Below are 21,290 nucleotides of genomic sequence, written 5' to 3'. Positions count from 1 at the left end.
ACTAAGTTACATGTCGGTTCAATGGTACAGAGACTTATGAAATGTGATATTTATCTAACTTAAATCAACAATTGACTCTCCAACTAAGTTGGTTCTGTTTCATTTAAGAGATAAAATATCTGACATTCCATGTATATTTACTTAAATGGTTAAGTTTCCCTAACGATTCTAACTGTTTGTGTGCATGGTTATATGTATAATGTGTTTTTGAAGAATTTTATTCTTCTGCAGCTTGTCTAATGATCTATTTTAATTTGATTATATAATAGATTAATCATGTCTTCATTCAATCCCTTAACTTCTATCCCGAATCAAAATAAGTTAGAAGGCCCTAACTATGTGGACTGAAAACGTAATCTGAATATTGTTCTTACTGTTGAGGGCTTTAAATTTGTGTTGGTTCAATAATGTCTGATTAAGTCATATGAACAAACTGATGATGAGATTAAAACCTACGATAAGTGGGTCAAGGCTGATAAAATGGCAAAATGCTACATACATGTCTCTATAGCAAATGTGTTGCAGCATCAACATCAGTCCATGACTACTGCTTATGATATGCTTAAATCTCTCAAAGAGATGTTTGGTGAGCAAAATGGTGCAGCAAAGCAGACGGCCATGAAAGCTCTTTTGACCACAAAAATTATTGAAGGAACTTCGGTAAGGGAACATGTTCTTAAAATGATGAGTTTGTTGAACGAGTTGGAAATTCTTGGTGCGGTTATTGATAAGGAATCTCAAGTTGAGATGGTCCTGCAGACTTTGCCGAACAGTTTTCAACAGTTTCGCTTGAACTATAATAGGAATAAGATGGACTTATCTCTTGCAAAACTGTTGAATGAGTTGCAAGCGGTAGAATCTATCATTAAGCAATAAGCTCCTCCTGCGACATTCATGGTTGACAAGCTTTCAGCTTCGACTTCTAAGCCATAAAGTGAAAAGAAAGAAAAAAGCTGCGTAAGGTTTCAGGTGCTAGTGGTGGTGTGGATAAGACTAAGGGCAAATGCTATCATTGCAAGCAACCTAGTCATTATAAGAAAAAGTGTCCCGGCTATATAGAAAAGATGAAAAAATAAGGTACATCTTTTTCATATGTCGTCGAAACATTTTTAACGACTGTTTATACCCAATTTTGGGATATAGATTCAGGAGCCACTAATCATATCTACACATCCTTGCAGGGGTTTCAGGAAATACGACGCCTAAATGAAATGAAATGAACATGTTTCAAGCAAATGGAGAACAAGCATCATCCTTAGCTATAAGAAATATTTCTATTTCGTTTAAGTAGTTCTAGAGTTTTAAGACTGAATAATGTTCTTTATATACCTTCAATAATAAGGAATTTGCTTTCAGTTTCAAGAATAATGGATGCTGGTTACAATATTTATTTTGCTAATAATTATGCAATTATTAAGTTTAATAAGCATTTTATTATTTCTGCTCCTAGAATACATGATTTTTTTGTATTTTATATTTCCCATGATATGCTACAAAAAATGAAACTGAATAATGTTGATCAATCACATAAAATAAAACGTATCTCGGAATTGAGTGAAACATACTTATGGCACTTACGTCTAGGTGTTGAAAAATGAAGAAGAACATGAAAAATTTCTGTGTGTTTCTATTGATCATTGTACACTCCAATATATACAATCATGAGAAAGAAAGTGCAGCTATTTTCTGTACACCTGTCACTATGCTATAGTCTAAGTCCTAACAATCCTAACAACTTATGCAAGACAAAGGATAGAGAATATTCCTCTCTATGTACACTTATTGACATTTGTCTTAAATTGGCCTAATAATTGTTATTTGAAAATAACTCTTTTAGAGCCCAAAGAACCATTCTTCTTTATCAACTAATCATTTGTTTCTTTCTTTTCAAACTCGATGTTGATTCTGGATTTGAGATTCTAACACCCCCTCATCCCCCGCAAGTTGGAGGGTGGTGAAACAACCTCCAACTTGTCAACAAGGGATCGATGAACTTGTCCAGAAAGGGACTTTGTAAACACATCATCCAATTGAGCTATTGAGGGTATGAAATTCAAGAAAATAAACCCGGCAAAGTATTGTTGCCGCACGAAATGTCAATCCATTTCCACGTGTTTGGTGCGTTCGTGGAAGACTGGATTTTTAGCGATATGTATAGCCGCCTGGCTATTCGAGTAAAGAGAAATAGGCAGGGTTGAAGAAATACCAAGATAAACAAGCAATCGAACCAGCCACGTGATTTCTGCCACAACCCTTTGCATGGAGCGGTACTCAGCTTCAGCAGAAGAAAGGGATACCAAAGACTGTTTCTTAGATTTCTAGGAAATGGGTGAACCTCCAAGAGTGATATAATAACCACTGATTGATCGTTTAGTGTCTGGGAATCGCCCCCAGACAGAGTCACAAAAAGAAATTAAATCAAAAGATAAACCAGAAGCAAAAAAAATACCTAAACCAGGATCTAAGAGCAGATAACGGAGACATCTTAAAGCCGCATCAAAATGAGGTTGTCGTGAGGATTGCATAGATTGACTAAGATGTTGTACCGCAAATGAGAGGTCTGGGCGTGTATGTGTGAGAAAATTCAAGTTTCACAGAAGCACTCGATACACAATCGGATTGGGTAAAAGAACCCCTTCATCAATTCCAAGGCTTGTGGTTGGATCCAACGGGGAAGAAACCGGCTTGGAGTCAATGCAATCAAACTCATTCAATAAAACCAAGGTAAATTTTCTCTGTCCCAAAATGATACCCTGAGGCTCTCTGATGATTTCCATACCTAAGAAATAGTGAGCAGTACCTAAATCCTTTATTTTGAACTCAGAATTGAGAAATGACTTAAGGAATTCAAGTTCTGATGGATCATCCCCTATCAGCAGAATATTATCTACATAAACTGCTAGTATAGATACTCGTCCTTGAACTTTCTTGAAGCAGAGTGAATAGTCATTGAGAGAATGTGAATATCCTTTGAAATTCAAAGCAGTAGTTAGTCGAGCATAGGATTGCCTTGAAGATCGACGCAAACCATATAGGGACTTCTTAAGCTTCCATACATGTGATGGACTAGGTGCCTACATTCCATTAGGAAACCTCATATAGACTTCTTCTTGCAAATCACCATGTAGGAAGGTATTATTGACATCCAATTGTGAAATATGCTAATTTTTCTTCACTACAACAACCAAAAGACATCGAATAGTTATCATTTTAACAACAGGGGAATAGGTCTCGATAAAGTCTATATCCTCTCTTTGAATATCCCCCTTACAGCTAGTCGTGCCTTGAATCTTTTAACTGTCCCATCTTGTTTATACTTGATTTTATAGACCCATTTGTAGGGCAATGCCTTCTAACCTGTAGGCAATTGAACTACATCCCACATATTATTAGCTTCAAGTGCCTCAAATTCTTTGGCCATGGCAATCTGCCATCCAAGATGTAAACATGCTTGGGAGAAGAAAGTGGGCTCAGTGATTAAAGAAATTGAATTTAGAAGAGACTGATTAGTGCAGGAAAAATTAGAAAAAGAAAGAGAATAAAGAGAAAGAGTAGCAGCAAAACATGCTGCGTGAGGTCAGTGGGAATGATCGAATTACAAACATAGTCATTTAGATATTTAGAAGGAGGATGAAATCTTAAAGATTTTCTAGTGGCTATAGATTGTGATTGAGAAACTGGCAGTACTATCTCCTGATGTGACTCAGAGAAGGGAGAAAAATGAGCTAGAATGGTAGGTCATATAGTAGAGGAATCTGAGTTATTTGATAGGAGATCATTAGGAGTAGAGGGAGGTGTAAGAGAAGAAAAAGGTTCTGTAAAGTCCGGAATAGATTGAGTGAAAGGAAAAGTAGAGAGGGTAGAAGAAACATTTGAAAAAGGATAGATGTTTCATGGAAGACTACATCCCTTGACACAAAAATTTTGTTCGAAGACAAATCTAAAACCTTGTATACTTTCTTCCCAAAAGGATAACCCAAGAACACACACTTGATTGATCTAGGGTCCAATTTTGACCTATGCACAGGTAAAGTGGAGGCGTAACAGAGGCAACCAAAACACCTTAAAATAAAATAGTTAGGTGTCTGTCCAAATAACATCTCACAAGGAGTTTTCATATTTAGAAGTTTTGAAGGGTATCTGTTGATAAAAAAAAGTTGCAGTCAAAAGGCATTCTCCCCCAAAATGTGTACGAAGTTTCGATTGAAAGAGAAGAGCTCTACAAACTTCTAACAAATGCCGATGCTTCCTTTCCACTATTCCATTTTTTTGCGGAGAGGAAATACATGATGTTTGATGTATTATTCCTTCAGAAAGTAAAAAATTAGAGGCTGCCTTACTACAACCTAATTCTAGAGCATTATCACTTCTAAGAATTTTGACTTTAGAGTGAAATTGTGTTTGAGTCATAGCCAAAAATTGTTTCAAGATGGTAAAAGCATTAGATTTGGTTCTTAAAAGAAAGGTCCATGTAGCTCGACTATGATCGTCTACAATGGTGAGAAAATATCTAAATCCATCATGTGTTGGAGTTTTGTAAGGACCCCATGTGTCAACATGCACGAGATCAAATATATGTTTAGACTTTGTGATACTGGATGCATAAGGTAATTTAGTTTGTCTCGCCTTTGCACAAATATCACAAGGAATGGAAGTAGAATTAACAGGAACAGAACAAATAGACTTCATATTAGAAAAGGGCATGTGACCAAGTCTACAATGCCAAGTGTTTACATCAATCGAAACTGCTCCTAGAAACAAAGAACTATTGGAAACTTTTGCTTTAGCACTTTGATAACAAGAAAAATGGATAACATTGCTGGAAAAAGGAAAACTAGCTCTAGGCTTGAGTTGACTGGTACTAGCTGAATGCAGAAGATATAGCCCTCGACTGACTTTACCAAGAACCAGTGGCCTCTTCATTGAAGGACCTGTAGAATAGCACCAAAAATAGAGAAAGTGAGAATTGATTTGAACTGTAAACATAATTTGTAGACTGATAACAGATTGTACTGGAAACAAGGGACAAAGAGTACATGATGAAGTGTGTATCCTGGTAATAAAGAAACAGATCCGCATTTAAATATGAGAGCTCTTGTAGAATTAGGAAGATTGACATATATAGGTTTAGGAAGCATTTTAACATCAAACAAGAGATTAAATAGAGGTGAAGAATGCTCAATATCTGTCAAAAGCCCCTTTTTACACAAGTTATTTAAGTTTTCAATCAACCCACAAGACCAATTTTTGAGTCACCACTCTTTTAGGGCTGCTAGGGTTTTAATAGAGGTGAAGAATGCTCAAAATCTGTCAAAAGCCCCTTTTTATACGGTTTTAGATGGGCCCGCAAGGTCAAAATTTATTTTTGACCTTCCGAACTCATTCGAACTCCGTTTTTTACAAATGAACTATTTAACCCCACTAAATTCGACATTCCGGATGCATTGGTGAATTCAAATTTTTCATATGATATCATTTAGACTACTTGTGGATCCCACACCCCTATATTTCGATATTTGACTTTTCGACTAATTGGTTGAAATGAGCTCGGGTGCTATGGGATCCGAATCAAGGATCTATCTATCCTAAAATTGATCTTACATAGATGTTGACACAGTCGAGATTTGCACGCAAAATTATTTTACTGAAATTTCGTTCGGCGACCGTTTGGAATCGACGAAGACTTCCAATTATAAAAGTGGTTCTAAAAACCAAACGAACCGTCAAGTAACCGAACTATCAATTCTAGCAAGTCACTAATGACTTGGGATGGCTATGGAGGAGCTCTATCTGCAAAATAATCAAGAATACGGCTAATGACCTGAAGGGTCATTACAGCTGTCTAAGACTTCACTCTCTGTTGAAGTTGCAGCGACATCAGTGGTGCTATGAGCTGAAGGAGTTTCTATCATGGAAAAAAATGAAAGAAAAGAATGAAGATAGCAGAAAGTATTTAGGATCAAATTTCTACTGCTCTGATACCATGTTGAAAAATGAAGAAGAACATGAAAAATTTCTGTGTGTGTTTTTATTGATCACTGTACACTCCAATATATACAATCATGACAAAAAGAAAGTGCAGCTATTTTCTGCACAGCTATCACTATGCTATAGGCTAAGTTGTGACAATCCTAACAACTTGTGCAAGACAAAGGATAGAGAAAAATAAACAAAACTTATAACCCACTCTATGCACGCAAAAAAAAGATTTACTATATGCCACTTCTTTTTACAAAAACTATGAACAACATAAAAGTCATTTTTACAAAAACTATGAACAAAATAAAAGTCATTTTTCTTAATAGTATCAAGTATTTCATTGTTATGTCAAACTCATCAAAGAAAAAGAATTTTTTGGATAAATTAGATTTCGTTCTTGTAATGCAAAATTTTAGAAGGGTGACTTATGAGAAGTAATGAGACCCTCGTGGCATACAAATGTCTCCAATTAATTAAAGGAAGGAATACTGATAATAACGTTTGATTGATAACTAGCTACACAAATGGATACAAATGTGGACGTCCATTCTGTTGGAAGATCTAAAAGTCTAAAACATGAGCATGTGATTGAGCATATGCTATTCAATCATTTTTTTCATCATCTATAGTACCGTCCAATTAATGACGCAATTTCTAAGTACTAACAATACTCTGTGATTGCCTTGGTTAACACAGATCTAAGTTGTATTAAGTCATTCATTCTTAATTAATTAAGTTTCTATCCCCATGTTAAAATTAATGATTGAGGTCTATCATTTTTTTCATCCGTCGTTCGATATTCATAATACTGAAATCTTATTAAAGAAGGATTTGTTTCGCGTAGGGCCCATTTGAGAAAAATGCTAGGGAGAAGTTACTCTGTGTATCTACTACATTACATCTTTTCGTGGTAAGGCTTCGATTGTTCATTACAAAGCTCACTAATTTACCTATCAATTAACTCTAGAACTTTTACGCTTCTATTTGGAGACTTTTTCAGTAACTAATGCTGCAAGACTCAGGATCGAGCATATGCCAAAATCTAATATAAACGAAAAAATAGAAGAGAGAAATCAAAAAGTGATAAAGCAAGGGGCAAACATCGTGATTTAGGATCATATAGAGTAAAGTTGGTTTTCAAATACTATACTTAGGGTGTGTTTGGTATGATGGAAAATATTTTCCCTGGAAAATGTTTTCCTGGAAAATAAGTTGGTTTTCTACTTATTTTCTCATGTTTAGTTGGTGAATGAAAAATATTTTTCGAAAAATATTTTATGGTGTTTGGTTGGTGAGTAGAGAATATTTTTTAGAAAAATATTTTCTAGTGTTCGATTGATGAGTGAAAAATATTTTTTAGAAAATACTACTATCTGTTAACTAGTATATCAGTACCTCTAGCAACTCAACAATTTGTAAGAACTAATTTAAGTATAACAAATAATATCAATATCGAATACTAAAATATTACAATCACTAAATTTAAGCAACTATTAATTAACAAATATAGGAGACACTTTTCAATATTTTGTTAGGACAATCTCAAGATACTACAATTAATAAAAATATAACAGAACGACAAACTTATTCAACCTTGTGAAACAAGTTACATCGATAACAAAATGAAATATACAATTAACAAAAGTAACATGAGTAAGTCTTCCTTTATGCATCTGAAAATAACAATATATTCAACGAATTGAAAATCGAAAAAATTCGGGCTTCATTATTTTTTATTTCAAATAGTAAAAAATTGAAGTAAAGCACAGTGAAAAACATTTTCGAGTAATGTAAATTTTTGAGAAATGTAAATTTTTTTATTCATGTGAATATAAGTGTTGTTGGGGTGGGAAGAGGGGTGAGGGTGAGGTCATAAGTTACATTTGTCATTTTCTGGAAAATGACTTCCCTTGGCCCATGAGGGAAGTCATTTTCCATCAAATGGTGAAAAATAAATTCTCTTGGAAAATATTTTCCTAAACTTTTATTGCAACCAAACAAGAAAAAACCGGAAAATATTTTCTGAAAATATTTTTCATCATACCAAACACACCCATAGAGAAAAAGTAAATAGGAGACAAAATATAAAACTAGAAATAGGGGGATGGTTCATTTTTGGAAGGGAAATGGGATCACAAGTAGGTCCATCTGCATTAAATGTTATTAGAAATTTTGTTAGATATTTGACTTATGCTTTTATTATTTTGTTGACTAATGTGCAATAGCTAAAGAAACGAGTAGGTTCCAATTAAATGAGACCTGTCTATATAGGAGTTGTGCAAGTCCAATGCAAACTATTTATCGATTTTTTTAATTTTTACATATATTAAGTCAATATCAAATCAATATGATACTTATTATTTATCGATTTTCAAGTATCAATTTAATCGATAAAAATTATTCATAAAACAAATCAATTTGATGCAATGATTCAATGTTATGTAACAACAACAACTAACATGATATTAATAAGAATACTCACAAAATAAAAACAGTATCAGCTGACATGATATATGCCTTGCAGTGACAAATTTCACCCAAATAAGAAGTCCATCATTCTATTCACAAACTACGCAATAATTAAACTTAATGACAAATATCAAAATGACTTAAACATCCGCTTCATATTATAAAATAAAGCATCACATATGTGTTACATTGTCGAATTCCACAATGAAGAACTATTATTCCTTGTAAATCGCAAAGCCTCACCATCAATTAGCAAAGAGGAATTTGAAAAGGTTAGACTTTATCGGGTATGTATGTATGTATGTATGTATGTATGTATGTATGTATCTATGTATGTATATATAGAAGCGCTGGTTTCGACCAACTGCTTCATTATATACTATATTACCCTTAGTTGCTTCGTAATTTATCATATTACCCCTCATTAATTATTATAAATCATTTATATATTAGAATTAATAATATTTTTTACTATATTACCCCTAATTAATTATTATAAGTCATTTATATATTAGAATTAATAATATTTAATAAAAAATAGATATTTATGATGTTTGTTTCAACTGCTTTAACCATGATTTACTATATCATTCTTAATTAATTATTATAAGTCATTTATATATTAAAAAATTAATAATATTTAATTAAAAATAGATGACATGTCTGCTGCAACTGCTTCAACCATAATTTTGCTAAATATTGCTCATAATTAATTATTATGAGTCATCCAAGTGTTAAAAATTTAATAATATTTTAAAAAATAAATTAAAATAAACATAAAATGATAAATTAACTTTTGATGTATTAAATTAAGTTGACCTCCTTCAGCCGTGATTTTACCGTATTACCCCTAATTAATTATTATAAGTCATTTATGTATTAAAAATTCATAATATTTAATTAAAATATTGGTTTTGACATGGCTGCTTCAAGAGTTGCTCCATGATTTTACCATATCACCTCTAATTAATTTTTATAAGTCATTTATGTATTAGTATATTAATAGTATTTAATTAAAACAAGAAAAATATGCGTTTATGACATGTTTGTTGCAGCTGCTTCATCCATAATTTTACTAAATATCGCTCCTAATTAATTATGATGAGTCATCTAAGTATTAAAAAACTAATAATATTTAATAAAAGGATAAAATCGACAAATGATAAATTAAATCTTGATGTTTTAAATTAAGTTGGCGTCCTTCAACCTTGATTTTACTGTATCACTCCTAATTAATTATTGTAGGTCATTTATTTATTAAAAATATAGTAATATTTAATTAAAAAGGAAAAATAGACATTTATGACATGTCTATTTCAACTGTTTCAATTGTAATTTTACTAAATACCGCTCTTAATTAATCATCTAAGTATTAAAAAATTAATGATATTTAATAAAAGAGATAAAATAGACATAAAATGATAAGCAGGTAGCAGATCGACGTGTTTGTTTGTGTTGCTTACTTAGATACTTCCTTTTATATTTGTTTATTTTACTTTCAATTTTAATCTATTATATATTTGAGAATTACGTAAAAGTATTATAAATCATAATAATTAACAATTTAAAGTAATTAAAAAAACATAAAAAAAATTGGTTGACTCTCTAAATTTTATTGTTGTCACGTAAATTGAAACAGAAGAAAAAGTACTACAAATCACAATAGTTAATCTTGAAAATGTTTTTCGCGCTACCACCTCAATTCTAACTGTTGTGTTATTTGGATATCTAGATTTGATAATATTGTGCACCCATCTATAAGAATTTCTTAACTTAGTAGTGGTTCAAAACATTTCAATATTTGTATTTATAAGTGTTTTGCCTTTGAGAAGATGATCCAATGCTTTGTTGTTAATTGAAGTATTTTTTGTTCCAGTTTTTGTATGAAATAATTTTATGAATGTTAGCTCTACATCTTTTCTATATTTTATAACAGGTCTCAATCTTATCATCAAACAATTAAAATAGTCCGACTACACGGCATATAACACTTTTTTATCATGTGAAAAAAAACTAGTATCTTATAAAACTTCACTTTTTAGCGAGTACCGTCAAATAGTTATTATTTAAAAATTTATCATTTTAAATCAATGTACATTTATGTTTGTATCTCATCAATATCGAGTTTTGGTGATAAAAAATGTCTATAGTATTGGGCCCGAACTGACATGGGCCATGCACCTATTTTTCTTTTTAATCCGTTTAAAAAAAATAACATTTTCCTTTTTTTTATTATACTTTTAATTTAACTTTCTACGTGGCATGTTTAAGACTACAAGATTAAAGTACATTTTAGTACATTTGACATAACTTTAATTTTGGACCACAAGATTCAAAAATCTTCTTTATTTTCTTAAATTACGTCATTCTTTTTTAACTTCTGTTTAACTGTGATTTTCTTCATTTAATTGGATTCATAGCTGAATTATAGAGCCCTTAAAATATCTGAACAGTGACATTTGCTTAACCCAAAAATTAAGGATGCAAATGTTAAAAAGAACAACCTAAAGAAATATGAAGGGGACCCGCATGAACTATGTGCCAACTGAAAACAAAAAGACAAAAAAATCTGAAAACGTGGCGCATCTTTTATTACAATTTCCTACTTCCTACTCACTGTGTTTAGGAAATCAAATTCACCTTTTATTTTGACTAATACTCTATTGAAGTCAATTTGCTTCAACATTTCCTAAATTAAACATCTTTCTATTTATAAAGCAGCGCAAAGAAAGTTCTGATTATTATATCCTCCCTTCCCCTTCGTTTTATGTCACTTGACCCTCATACTAAAAATAATTATTTCATTTTTGCTTCTCTATTTAAAAAATTATGGGAGTTTTATTACTTCTTTTTTTCATAAGACCACATAGTATTAATTACATACAATGAATTGTTGGATTTTGACACACAGATTAAGAAAAAAAATTAAAGACATAAATTTAACACAACTTTCCATTTTTACCCCCCCCAAAAAAAAAAAGTTGATCTTGTAATACATTTTTAAAAGTTAATTGGTTGTCAAATCAATAAGGGTAAATTTAAAAAAAAATTCAATGATTCACTTATTTTGAAACACCAATAAATACTCCAACAATTCACTTATTCCGAAACGGAGGGAGTAAGTGGTAGTAATCGTCAAATGTAGTGTTCCAAAACATAAATATATTAGATTAAGTTTAATAAAATATACTTCTAATTACAACTTTCTTAATGGATGTTTACAACTTTCTTAATGGATCTGTCAGATCAATAACTATGGGATATTATGATATGGAGGGGGTATAAGAGATAGGATTTTAATTCCTGATAATAAAGTGCTTGATGGATGAATAGCTAAGTACATGGATGGATACACTAATCAGTCTCAGTCCCCTTCAATTCTTTTGGAAGATCTAAAAGCTTAAAGCATGAACATGTGAAATTAATTGAATCATTTATTCATCGTTAGGGTCCTGTCCAATTAAATGGCACACCTTTTCAACCATACTGATTACTCCATTTCTTAGTCGTTCGACACTATATTGTTCGTTTGGTTGGGAAATTGTTATCCCGGGATAACTAATATCGGGATTATCCGGGATAATTTATCCCACCATATATATATGGGATAAGTTATCCCATCACTATGGGAAAAATGGTGGGATAAGTTATCCCACCATGAATTAATCAAATAAGAGATTTAAGTGATCTTTTATTTTATCCTGGGATAACTTATTCCTTGAATTACTTATACCTCACACCAAATGACCCACATATTTACTAGTAATAAGGATCTAAGACATGTTAGGAAGAAGCCACATGACATTTGGTACCAACTAAAATACTGAAGCAAGACTCAGGGATGTATATGTGGAACATATACCAAAATATAAAGGGAGAAAAAAATAATCTAGAAGTCAAAATGCAATATGTTTGAGCTTAGGTTAGCGGCAATCAAGGGCAGGCATCTCGTTTTGGGATAATAAATGAAAAAGCATAGTAGTGGATCACATGGGGTAGCTAAATTAAAGATATAAAGACGATGAGTCCCTATTAAGAGTTACTTTGTTGCTACTAGTAGATTCCACTACCCTCTTGGATTCTCATTGCCCAAATAACACTCCACATACAAATTTTACAAATAGTGCGCGTAAAGTAAATAAGAGGGAACAAATCAAAGCAATACATACGGCAATGGTTTGAAAGGAAAATGGGCTCGTAAGTGGAGAATAACTCGATTGGCTGACTATTTAAACATTCACCTTATATATAGCTTGTTCGATTCCACACTCTTTGTGATGTCCTCTCCATTTCCTTCCCCTGCCCCCAACTTTTTATCTTTATAAAAAAAAAGGATCACAAGTAGGTCCATCTATATTTACAACTATAGGGAATTTCAGTGTATGTATTTGACTAATGATTTAATAGCTAAAGTAAGGAGTAGGTTTCCAATTAAATGAGGCATACCAATATTTATAGAAATTGCACAATGGTACAAATCCAATGGAAACTTTCCCAACTTAGAAGCTAAAGTTTAAATTCACTTCATTGGAGTCATTCTCCTTTAGGATTTCTATACTACCGACAAGCTATAAAGAGCAATATAATAACTAATTAAAGTTTAATTTATTAATAAGATTAATTTAGTAAAAATATAATTTTAATTAAATTTTTGTAAGGAATGTGCAGGTCAACAAATCCTAGATTCCTACAGTCAAAAGGTAATAAGTTCCTTTCAAAGTTTATTACTACCATTTTTTTTTTTCAAAAAAAGGAAGGTTGGTCTAAAACCCAATATTACTTTCCTAAGTGCTATATTTAGGAAATCAGATTACCTTTTTATCTTTGACTAATTGAGTTCCAATTGTTTGAACACATACATAATAAAATATTCTTATATCCCTACTGTACTTTCCAAATTTTATACAAATAAAGCGTGGCAAAGAAAGTTCTGATACTCCGCTATATATCAGGAAATTAGTGTGCCATGTTTTTTTAATTTGTCTCTATTCTCCATTATGCCAAAACTTGGAATATCCAGGGGCAGCAACCTGCTACCCCTAACGTTGATTATCTTCACCTTATTGATACAAAATGGTAGCACTGCTGCGCGCACCACGACTAACTCCAATCTCCATTTTAAAGAAGCGCCACAGTTCTACAACTCCCCTAGGTGTTCTGCTTTAAATTCTTCAGAAAATGCAGTACATGTTGCTATGACGCTTGATATAGCTTATCTCAGGGGATCTATGGCCGCTATTCTTTCTGTTTTACAACACTCTTCTTGCCCGGAAAACATTATTTTCCACTTTGTGGCATCTTCGTCTACTGAAACCGCAAGTTTGAATCTCATTATCAAGAAATCATTTCCTTATCTGCACTACACGATTTATCCAATCCAAGATATTGCAGCGGTGGCAGGACTAATTTCGACATCAATCCGCTCTGCTTTGGACTGTCCTTTAAATTACGCTCGCAATTATCTAGCTGATCTACTTCCTCAACACCTTCAAAAGGTCGTTTATCTCGATTCGGATCTTATTCTAGTAGACGACATTGCTAAATTAGCAGCAACGCCGCTATCAGGGGACTCTGTTCTAGCAGCGCCTGAATACTGCAATGCTAATTTCACTACTTACTTCACTCCTACTTTTTGGTCTAATCCTTCTCTTTCCTTAACGTTCGCGAATAAAAATCGAAAGCCTTGTTACTTTAACACAGGGGTTATGGTCATTGATCTAGTGAGATGGAGAGCAGGGGATTATACGACGAAGATTGTAGAGTGGATGGAGCTGCAAAAGAGAATGAGGATTTATGAATTGGGCTCTTTACCGCCTTTTCTGCTTGTTTTCGCTGGAAATATAGCTCCAGTTGATCACAGCTGGAACCAACATGGGCTTGGTGGAGATAATTTTCATGGACTCTGCAGGGACTTGCACCCTGGTCCGGTTAGCCTGTTGCATTGGAGTGGGAAGGGGAAACCGTGGGCTCGACTGGACGCGAACCGGCCTTGTCCATTGGATGGCCTCTGGTCACCTTATGACCTGCTACAAACGCATTATACTCTTGAATCTTAAGGTAGTCAGAGTTACTTTGTTACTAGGGACACAATTTAACTTTCAAATATTCTTTTTCAACTTCGATTTTCACATAAATTCTCAAAGTTGCCTAATAGTCTTTTACTTGCTTCTATTATTTCAGGTGTATTAGAAATTATAGTAAAAGAGATCGAGAGTAGAGATCTGTGTCTACTGTCTTTGAGATCCTCCTCGATTGATTGTGTTAATGTACAGTAAGTACTATTTGTCTGTTTTGACGGAGCTAGTCACTCCAGAAGGGCTAAGGTGAAGTTTGTTATTTTTCGTAGATTACAATTTACAATATACAGTACCTAGCCAAGAATTTTATACTGGCACTTTGCTAGAGTAGTAGTAGTAGCATTTTTGAAAGTGCGATTTGAAAACATATATTTGTGGTTGATTAAGTTTATTATAGGATGAAAAAAGACGCAGCCTTCTGCCCATCCCAACCCTTCTTTGGCATGCATATTGGTATCGTGAACTAGCTCTGATATTCACACATTTAAACCATTAAAATGTGGCTTAATTAGCATCTTAATCAAGTTCATGAACTTATATTAGTGCTGCTATGATCTGGAATTAACAGGCTACTTTGCAAATTTCTTAACTAACAACCTTCTCACCATTTGTTCGTTTCATCCAAATATTATATCCATTTCTTCTCTTTTAAGCTCTTGTTCAATTCGCGAAGCATACTTTTCTTTTTTATCTTTTTCTTTTTGCGATTAAAGTGGATCTCGTTCTATGATTAGCTTGTCATCTTTTATATACGTCAGATTGATCGAAATAAATAAAAAAGTGACACTCGTGTATATTTCGTTGGTGGTGGAAAATATTTTCATCAAATTGGAGTGTTTGGATGAAGCTTTTGCGTAGGAGTACTAAGTATTAATAATAGTGTTGTACTTGTTAAATTGTATAGTAAGTAATATCAAATTAAAACATTAAGAGAATAGTAAGAAAAATAGCTTCCAAAAATGATTTTTCATACCAAACACCAAAAATGATCTCCCATGAAAAGTATTTTTCTGTGAAGTCATTTTCCACCCTTCCAAAACACACCCGAAAAGGAAGAAAAAGAAGTTTGAAGAAACAAGAGAGAGAGAAAATGGTGTCGGCAGTGGGAATATCTCTATAATTTGTGTGTGGTGTTGGCGGGACAAGTTTGAATAAAACCACATAGTTGAAACATGAACACCAAATTTTTGTATTGATTTATGGTAAAGGAAAGCTAAAGTTGTTGTCATGTGATCAGAATGTCATATATTTAAGCAGTGAAAACTGATCCTTGTGGTTCGGACATTTGGTGATGTTTTATTGCACCAGATTGTCCTTTATTTATCACGAGGACCGGGTGGGCCGTGTCCCTACATAGTATTCCGAAATTTGCTTGTTTTACTTTCAAGTTCTATGCACAGACAATTAACTACATGGTTGTGTGGAAAAAAAACACTAGCATAATGTAAAACAAACCTTCTTGATTGTTTAGTGATGATGTGCAGAGGTGTAAAATATCTTTGAGATTAATCTGTAGATTTCACATCCAGTGTGCATGTCAGAAAATATATTTGTTCGTCTTAAATTAACAAACCAACAAACTAAGGAGCTGGGTGCGCTTGAGCCAGTACTGCTCATAAAAAATCATATAAATGCGAATTCTGTCCTTTCAAAAGTTAGTATCTTAAGTTCGCAACAACGAAAAGATGTAAACACAACACCCAAAGAAGTACGATTGAAGAGTTAGTCAAAAGCTCTAATAATTATATGCCCTTTTAGAAGTCAAATTAATTAATTTATATTACTTTCAAGAACATACTTTAATTGAGAAAGTGCATAGTACTTGGAAGTTTTTGTCGGTAACTTCCCAAGTAGAGCAGCTTATTAAGCCATAATTTATGCCCCGGAATACGCAAATGGATCCTAACATATATTTTGAAGCCCAACAGAAAGTCTCTACACAGATAGCGACATTGTTTCAGTAATCGTTTATCAAATCATGAAGATTATATAAATACTTTCTTGAGATCGATGTCATTATATAATTAAATGAATAAAAAAACAAATGGTCATTACTAAACAAATGAGTACGCACTTTAACCAGAAATCACAAATTGTGAAAATGAATCAAGGCTGCAAATGAAGTGATGCGTTAAGCAATCAAATAAGGGGAAGTGTGTTGTAGCAATTAAAGCTTTTGAATGAATCGTCCGAAGATTTTAACAGAAACGTCAACAATTTATTCATTGTCATAGCACCATGTTCATGCAATCATGTGGCTTGCATAAGTATTACTCCCTCATATTCAAAAAGAATGACGTAAGTACTTTCCTTTTTAATCCATTTAAAGAAGAATGACCTTTTTTTTTTCTAACACCACTTCAATTTCATTTGCCATATAACATGTCAAAGAACATTCTGATACATTTGATATAACTTTAATTTAACACCACAAGATTTAAAAGTATTCTTTAATTTCTAAACTCCGTGTCAAAGTCAAAATAAGTCATTTTTGTAAACTAAGGAAGGAGTACGTTATTAAATGTAGATACGAACAAGTCATGCTTGAAGGACCTTAAGATCAACCTAAATGCCAATGCACCCAACCAACTTTTTGTTATAGTGGGTGCTTTTATATGTTTTATACACATTTTCCTATAGAAATATATTTTCTATGTAATTATACCGATTCCCCATCGAGTTTAGTGGGTGTCGGAGCACCCCAAAATCTTGCATAGGTCCGCCCCTGTTTGTTTTAGTGAACACTCTTGAAATGGCAGCATTCACTTGGCCAATAACTTTGTCACAAGGAACCAAACCAATAACTTCAAGTCGTCCCAAGGAGCCAAAGTAGAGATGCACAGATTACAAACCAGAAACATTAATTCGCTGTCCTTAATGTTGCATGCAGTTAAGGAGGTTGTTTTGGTGCCACGCCCACTGCCTGATATTTCTTTATGTACTCCATGTGTTGATCACTTTTACTTATCACGTTTCATTTATCGAGAGTTGGAACTATATTGACTTTGACCAACGTTTTAAAATGTATCTTTCTACATATTAATATGAGAAGGAAATATTAATAGTATTATTCTATAAAATTATAGATCCAGTAAAAGCCATTGTAATGGGTAAAACAGGGATGTAAGAGGACTCTATTACAAAGAAATAGCCGCAAAATTCTTTGTCCCTCAGAACAGGAGTATATAGCAGAGCAGCCAGCCCGTATAATGTATTCAGCTCTTGTTCACTTCCTTGTATGCTCCTTCTTATTCTCTGCCATTCGAAGTGGGAGAATTCTTTGGCAAGTATTTGTAGTAGACATATTGTAATATGATCTATAGACGCGTTAAGAGCACAAACAGTTTTAATTAGGGAGGATGAATAAGTTAGTATAAGAAAAAGAACAGATAAATATGTGTTTCAATAAATTGCAATGGTACTATGGAAGGATACAAATAAGTCTAGCGCAACGCAGACAACTGCATCCAACAACCAAGGCATATTGGCTTTAATCTTACTCCATTCTGTTGATCTAAGTAGTATACTGCATCATGTAACAAGCAAATGAATTAGGATAAGGTTATCAGATGCATTTGATAACGATTTAGTTTTCATATATTTAGATCGATTAACTTGTATGCATGAACAGTACAGCAAAATATTTAGAAATGATGACTATACTGAGTTAAATAAAGCGGGAATTACCTCCCAACGTAAGTGACATTGGCGATGAGTGCAAACACAAACATGAAAGGATTTAAGCCCTGTGCATGGTGTTAAAAGAAAGCACATTAGCCTTTTGCTTATATAATGCCGAAAATGCAAGTTCTAAGGCCCAGAAGGGAATTCTGTGGACTATTTACCTCGACACTCCCTCGTTTAATCTGTCAAACAAAGAAAAACTATTGCATCAGCCAAAAAGGGGTTTTTAACATTAACTGGTAGAATGTTGTTGGCGTTATAGTGTGAAATATCATGACTTACATTTAACCATATTTGAGGTAGCCGACCACCCATGTAGACAGCAGCCATCATCCACCCCAAACATTGGCCAAGCGCGCTGTGTTCCGTCCCATGCTCCTGCCATAAAATGAATATGTCACTAATTGACCTTGAATGTTCCAGGATGTTAAGGTGCAGTTACTTTAGAATTATACTTGTAACAGTTTTCTTCCACCAAGTCCAACAATTAAAGCCTTTGTCTGATGAGGCAGTCCGGATGATGTTGCCAAGAACGCTGCATAGCCTGCCTGAAAATCTTCTATTATCAAAATCTATCATCTCAGCTCAGAAAACTAAAAGGAATTCTTCAACAGAAGAATTACTTCAGAGTAAAATAACAATGCTACATGATCCAAAGTGGATTCAATTTTAAATTTTGACTACTCCTTCAAAAAATAATTCTTTGTTATGGGGTATGCAAATTGTTAGATCCCTTTGAAATAAGGAAATTATGGTGCAGCTTCAAATGTAACTCAGAATTGTTTCAGGTCGCATGCTCGTATTTTAAGTGTGATATACTTGCATTTTTTCCGATCCCTTGAGGCTCCACCGAGGAGAGGAGAAACCCATCTCGACTTGGCTTTTGCTATTATGGCTGTGGGAATATATATATGATGCTTCTGGCATATACTGGGACCATCAATTTTCACATTACATATATAGGAAGTTGACAAAGAGGAGAAACGCCTCTGAACTTGCCTGTGGGCATTATTCTACAGAAGATAGGATGCTTTTCTCATATATTGGAAACCAGCAATATTTGACAGTAACATATGTAGTGAGTGCACAATATTATAAGCAAGTTGCCACTACTGCATTAAATTTTCAACTTGCACTAAACACCACCACAAACAAATCAATATAAAAATTAATAGATCTGAGAGAGGAGATTCACTTACAGATCGCGGGACAGGCTTAGGTTGGCTAACAGAAACATTTAATGGTGGATCAGTTGTGTCATCATCTGAAGAATAATCGTGATTAAGTCCCACTGCTGATGGATCACTTGCAATAGGTCTCAGATTAGACCTAAATGGCGGGGTTGAACTGCCAGCCAATGATCTCGCGGACCTGCTCCCATATTATTTAAATACTTAGCAATAAAATATGTCTATGTCCGTTCATTATACGCATCAACCTCATCTTCTCGACGCAAATGTGTATAACTAATAATAAAAATGGCATATTTATACGATTAACGTAACGAACTATTTTAATTAGACTAATGAGAACACATGAAATTTTAACAAAAAGTGCCTCTTTTGACTATTTTATTAGGAGTCGAAATGTTAATTGAAACAAAATTTCGAAGAGTGCACGAGCAAAATATTTTAGAATCAAATTTAAGAGGCAAGTGATGTATTAAGCCAAAAAAATTGAGAAAAAACATAGACTCACGTGTAATAGAAGTCCATGCGTCGTGATGCGGATCTGACAGGTATTGGAATCCCTGAATCTCTTGTTTTTTCTGGTTTCAATGGCTTCTTCAGTACTTCTTCTTCACCCTAATTCAGGTTCATCAGATCATATCATCTTTCATTAAATTAATTAATCAGCAAATTAAAACTTAAATATGTTGAATTTGTACCTCTTGACCAGAGTCATCAGCACTGCGTTTCCAGCACTTATAGAAGTAATCATAGTACAAGACTTGCAGCACCAGTATAATAGTAGTCGCTGTGTAAAGCTGTTCCATTGCATCATACAATTAAGACGTTAAAGTTTTAATACTGTAAATAGTAAAAAGCTTGGATAAAGTATTGCATTACCACAGCTGTATACAATTGGGTCGGCAACTGCATGAAGAGAAAATCAATTAAAGGCAATTCAGTGATAATTTAATTTTACTTCATGCTTAGTATTTTATTTAAAACTAACCGTTGCAGGCTCGAGAAGGCAACCTACTAGATTGAAAATGTCACTGCATCAAACATAACGAACATATAGTAAAAATGGTGAGACTTATCGTTCAATCAAAAGAAATAAAATTCGACACTATAAAAAATATTTTTAAAAAAGTAACATTGTGAAATTGAAGAAAATGGAGTAATGAAAGGTAAAATTAATTAATTACCCGAAAACCCAACCAAGAAGGAAAAAAAGTGAAACACCATGACTGGATTTTGTTCGAAAGTTGGTGATAATTTGTGGGATTTCAGCAACAGCCCAACAGACGAGGCTTATAAGACCAAAAACAAAAGAGAATTCATCACGGACATTGCAAAGACAATCTTTCAAATACAAATTCACCCAACCAACAATACATGGTTTATTTTTCTTCACACAATATGCTATTGAATTCTGCTGAACCCGTAAAAACATAAGCGCCTTCATGATTTATTCCTAGTTTATGATATTTTGTTTCTATAAATGAAGAATCGAAGAGTACTAAACTGGGGGATGTGTATATAATATAACTATATAGAGAGAGGCTAGCAAAGGTGGTCTCTATCAAATAGTACTCAAAAGGCAAATATAAGAAAAAACATTCTCGACTGCTCCGAGTCTGTATCCTTAGTTGCTTTTACGTTTTTACCCCCGAAAACTTATTTTTATCTCATTTTATGTTGTATTTCTCGTTTTTAATCCCCTGGAAATTTATTTTTGTCTCATTTTATGTTGTATTCCTCGTTTTTAATCATGTCATTTTAACTAGAATTAAAAATAATTTAGCTTCAAAATTTCATTTTATTAATCCTTAATAAAATAAATTATAATTATATAAATGTATAAAATAATTTTTATATTACAAATTTAAAATTTTTATATTAAATATTATGC

General features: G+C 33.2%; 3 protein-coding genes across 3 annotated transcripts; 2 read left to right on the top strand and 1 right to left on the bottom strand.

The window, feature by feature from the left end:
- Positions 1-480: 480 nt before the first annotated feature.
- Positions 481-876, top strand: LOC107861412. The gene has a single exon (XM_047407864.1). The coding sequence runs from the start codon at positions 481-483 to the stop codon at positions 874-876; it is 396 nt and encodes a 131-aa protein (XP_047263820.1).
- Positions 877-13,273: 12,397 nt separating this feature from the next.
- LOC107861411 (probable galacturonosyltransferase-like 1) lies at positions 13,274-14,956 on the top strand. Its single transcript, XM_016706748.2, has 2 exons — positions 13,274-14,505; positions 14,629-14,956. Exon 1 carries the CDS (start codon positions 13,446-13,448, stop codon positions 14,502-14,504), a length of 1,059 nt encoding a protein of 352 aa, XP_016562234.1. The 5' UTR covers positions 13,274-13,445; the 3' UTR covers position 14,505; positions 14,629-14,956.
- Positions 14,957-17,570: 2,614 nt separating this feature from the next.
- LOC107860376 (probable vacuolar amino acid transporter YPQ2) lies at positions 17,571-20,968 on the bottom strand. Its single transcript, XM_016705716.2, has 12 exons — positions 20,584-20,968; positions 20,388-20,430; positions 20,279-20,305; positions 20,098-20,196; positions 19,908-20,014; positions 19,409-19,580; positions 18,665-18,757; positions 18,492-18,587; positions 18,371-18,391; positions 18,213-18,271; positions 17,961-18,051; positions 17,571-17,842 (listed from the first exon to the last, which is right to left on the bottom strand). The coding sequence occupies exons 1-12, from the start codon at positions 20,841-20,843 to the stop codon at positions 17,774-17,776; spliced, it is 1,137 nt and encodes a 378-aa protein (XP_016561202.2). The 5' UTR covers positions 20,844-20,968; the 3' UTR covers positions 17,571-17,773.
- Between the last annotated feature and the right edge of the window lie 322 nt (positions 20,969-21,290).

The sequence above is a fragment of the Capsicum annuum genome, chromosome 2 (assembly GCF_002878395.1).
Source record: "Capsicum annuum cultivar UCD-10X-F1 chromosome 2, UCD10Xv1.1, whole genome shotgun sequence".
Taxonomy (NCBI): Eukaryota; Viridiplantae; Streptophyta; class Magnoliopsida; order Solanales; family Solanaceae; genus Capsicum; species Capsicum annuum.
This window is presented reverse-complemented; position numbering and strand designations above follow the sequence as displayed.

Excerpts from the sequence above, each read along its gene's own strand:
- LOC107860376 (XM_016705716.2), bottom strand. The coding sequence starts at position 20,843 with ATGAAGGCGCTTATGTTTTTACGGGTTCAGCAGAATTCAATAGCATAT. Across the intron at positions 18,392-18,491 it reads TACCTCAAATATGGTTAAAT|ATTAAACGAGGGAGTGTCGA; the intron begins GTAAGTCATGAT and ends TTTGTTTGACAG. Across the intron at positions 18,052-18,212 it reads AATGTCACTTACGTTGGGAG|TATACTACTTAGATCAACAG; the intron begins GTAATTCCCGCT and ends TACATGATGCAG.
- LOC107861412 (XM_047407864.1), top strand. The coding sequence starts at position 481 with ATGGCAAAATGCTACATACATGTCTCTATAGCAAATGTGTTGCAGCAT.
- LOC107861411 (XM_016706748.2), top strand. The coding sequence starts at position 13,446 with ATGCCAAAACTTGGAATATCCAGGGGCAGCAACCTGCTACCCCTAACG.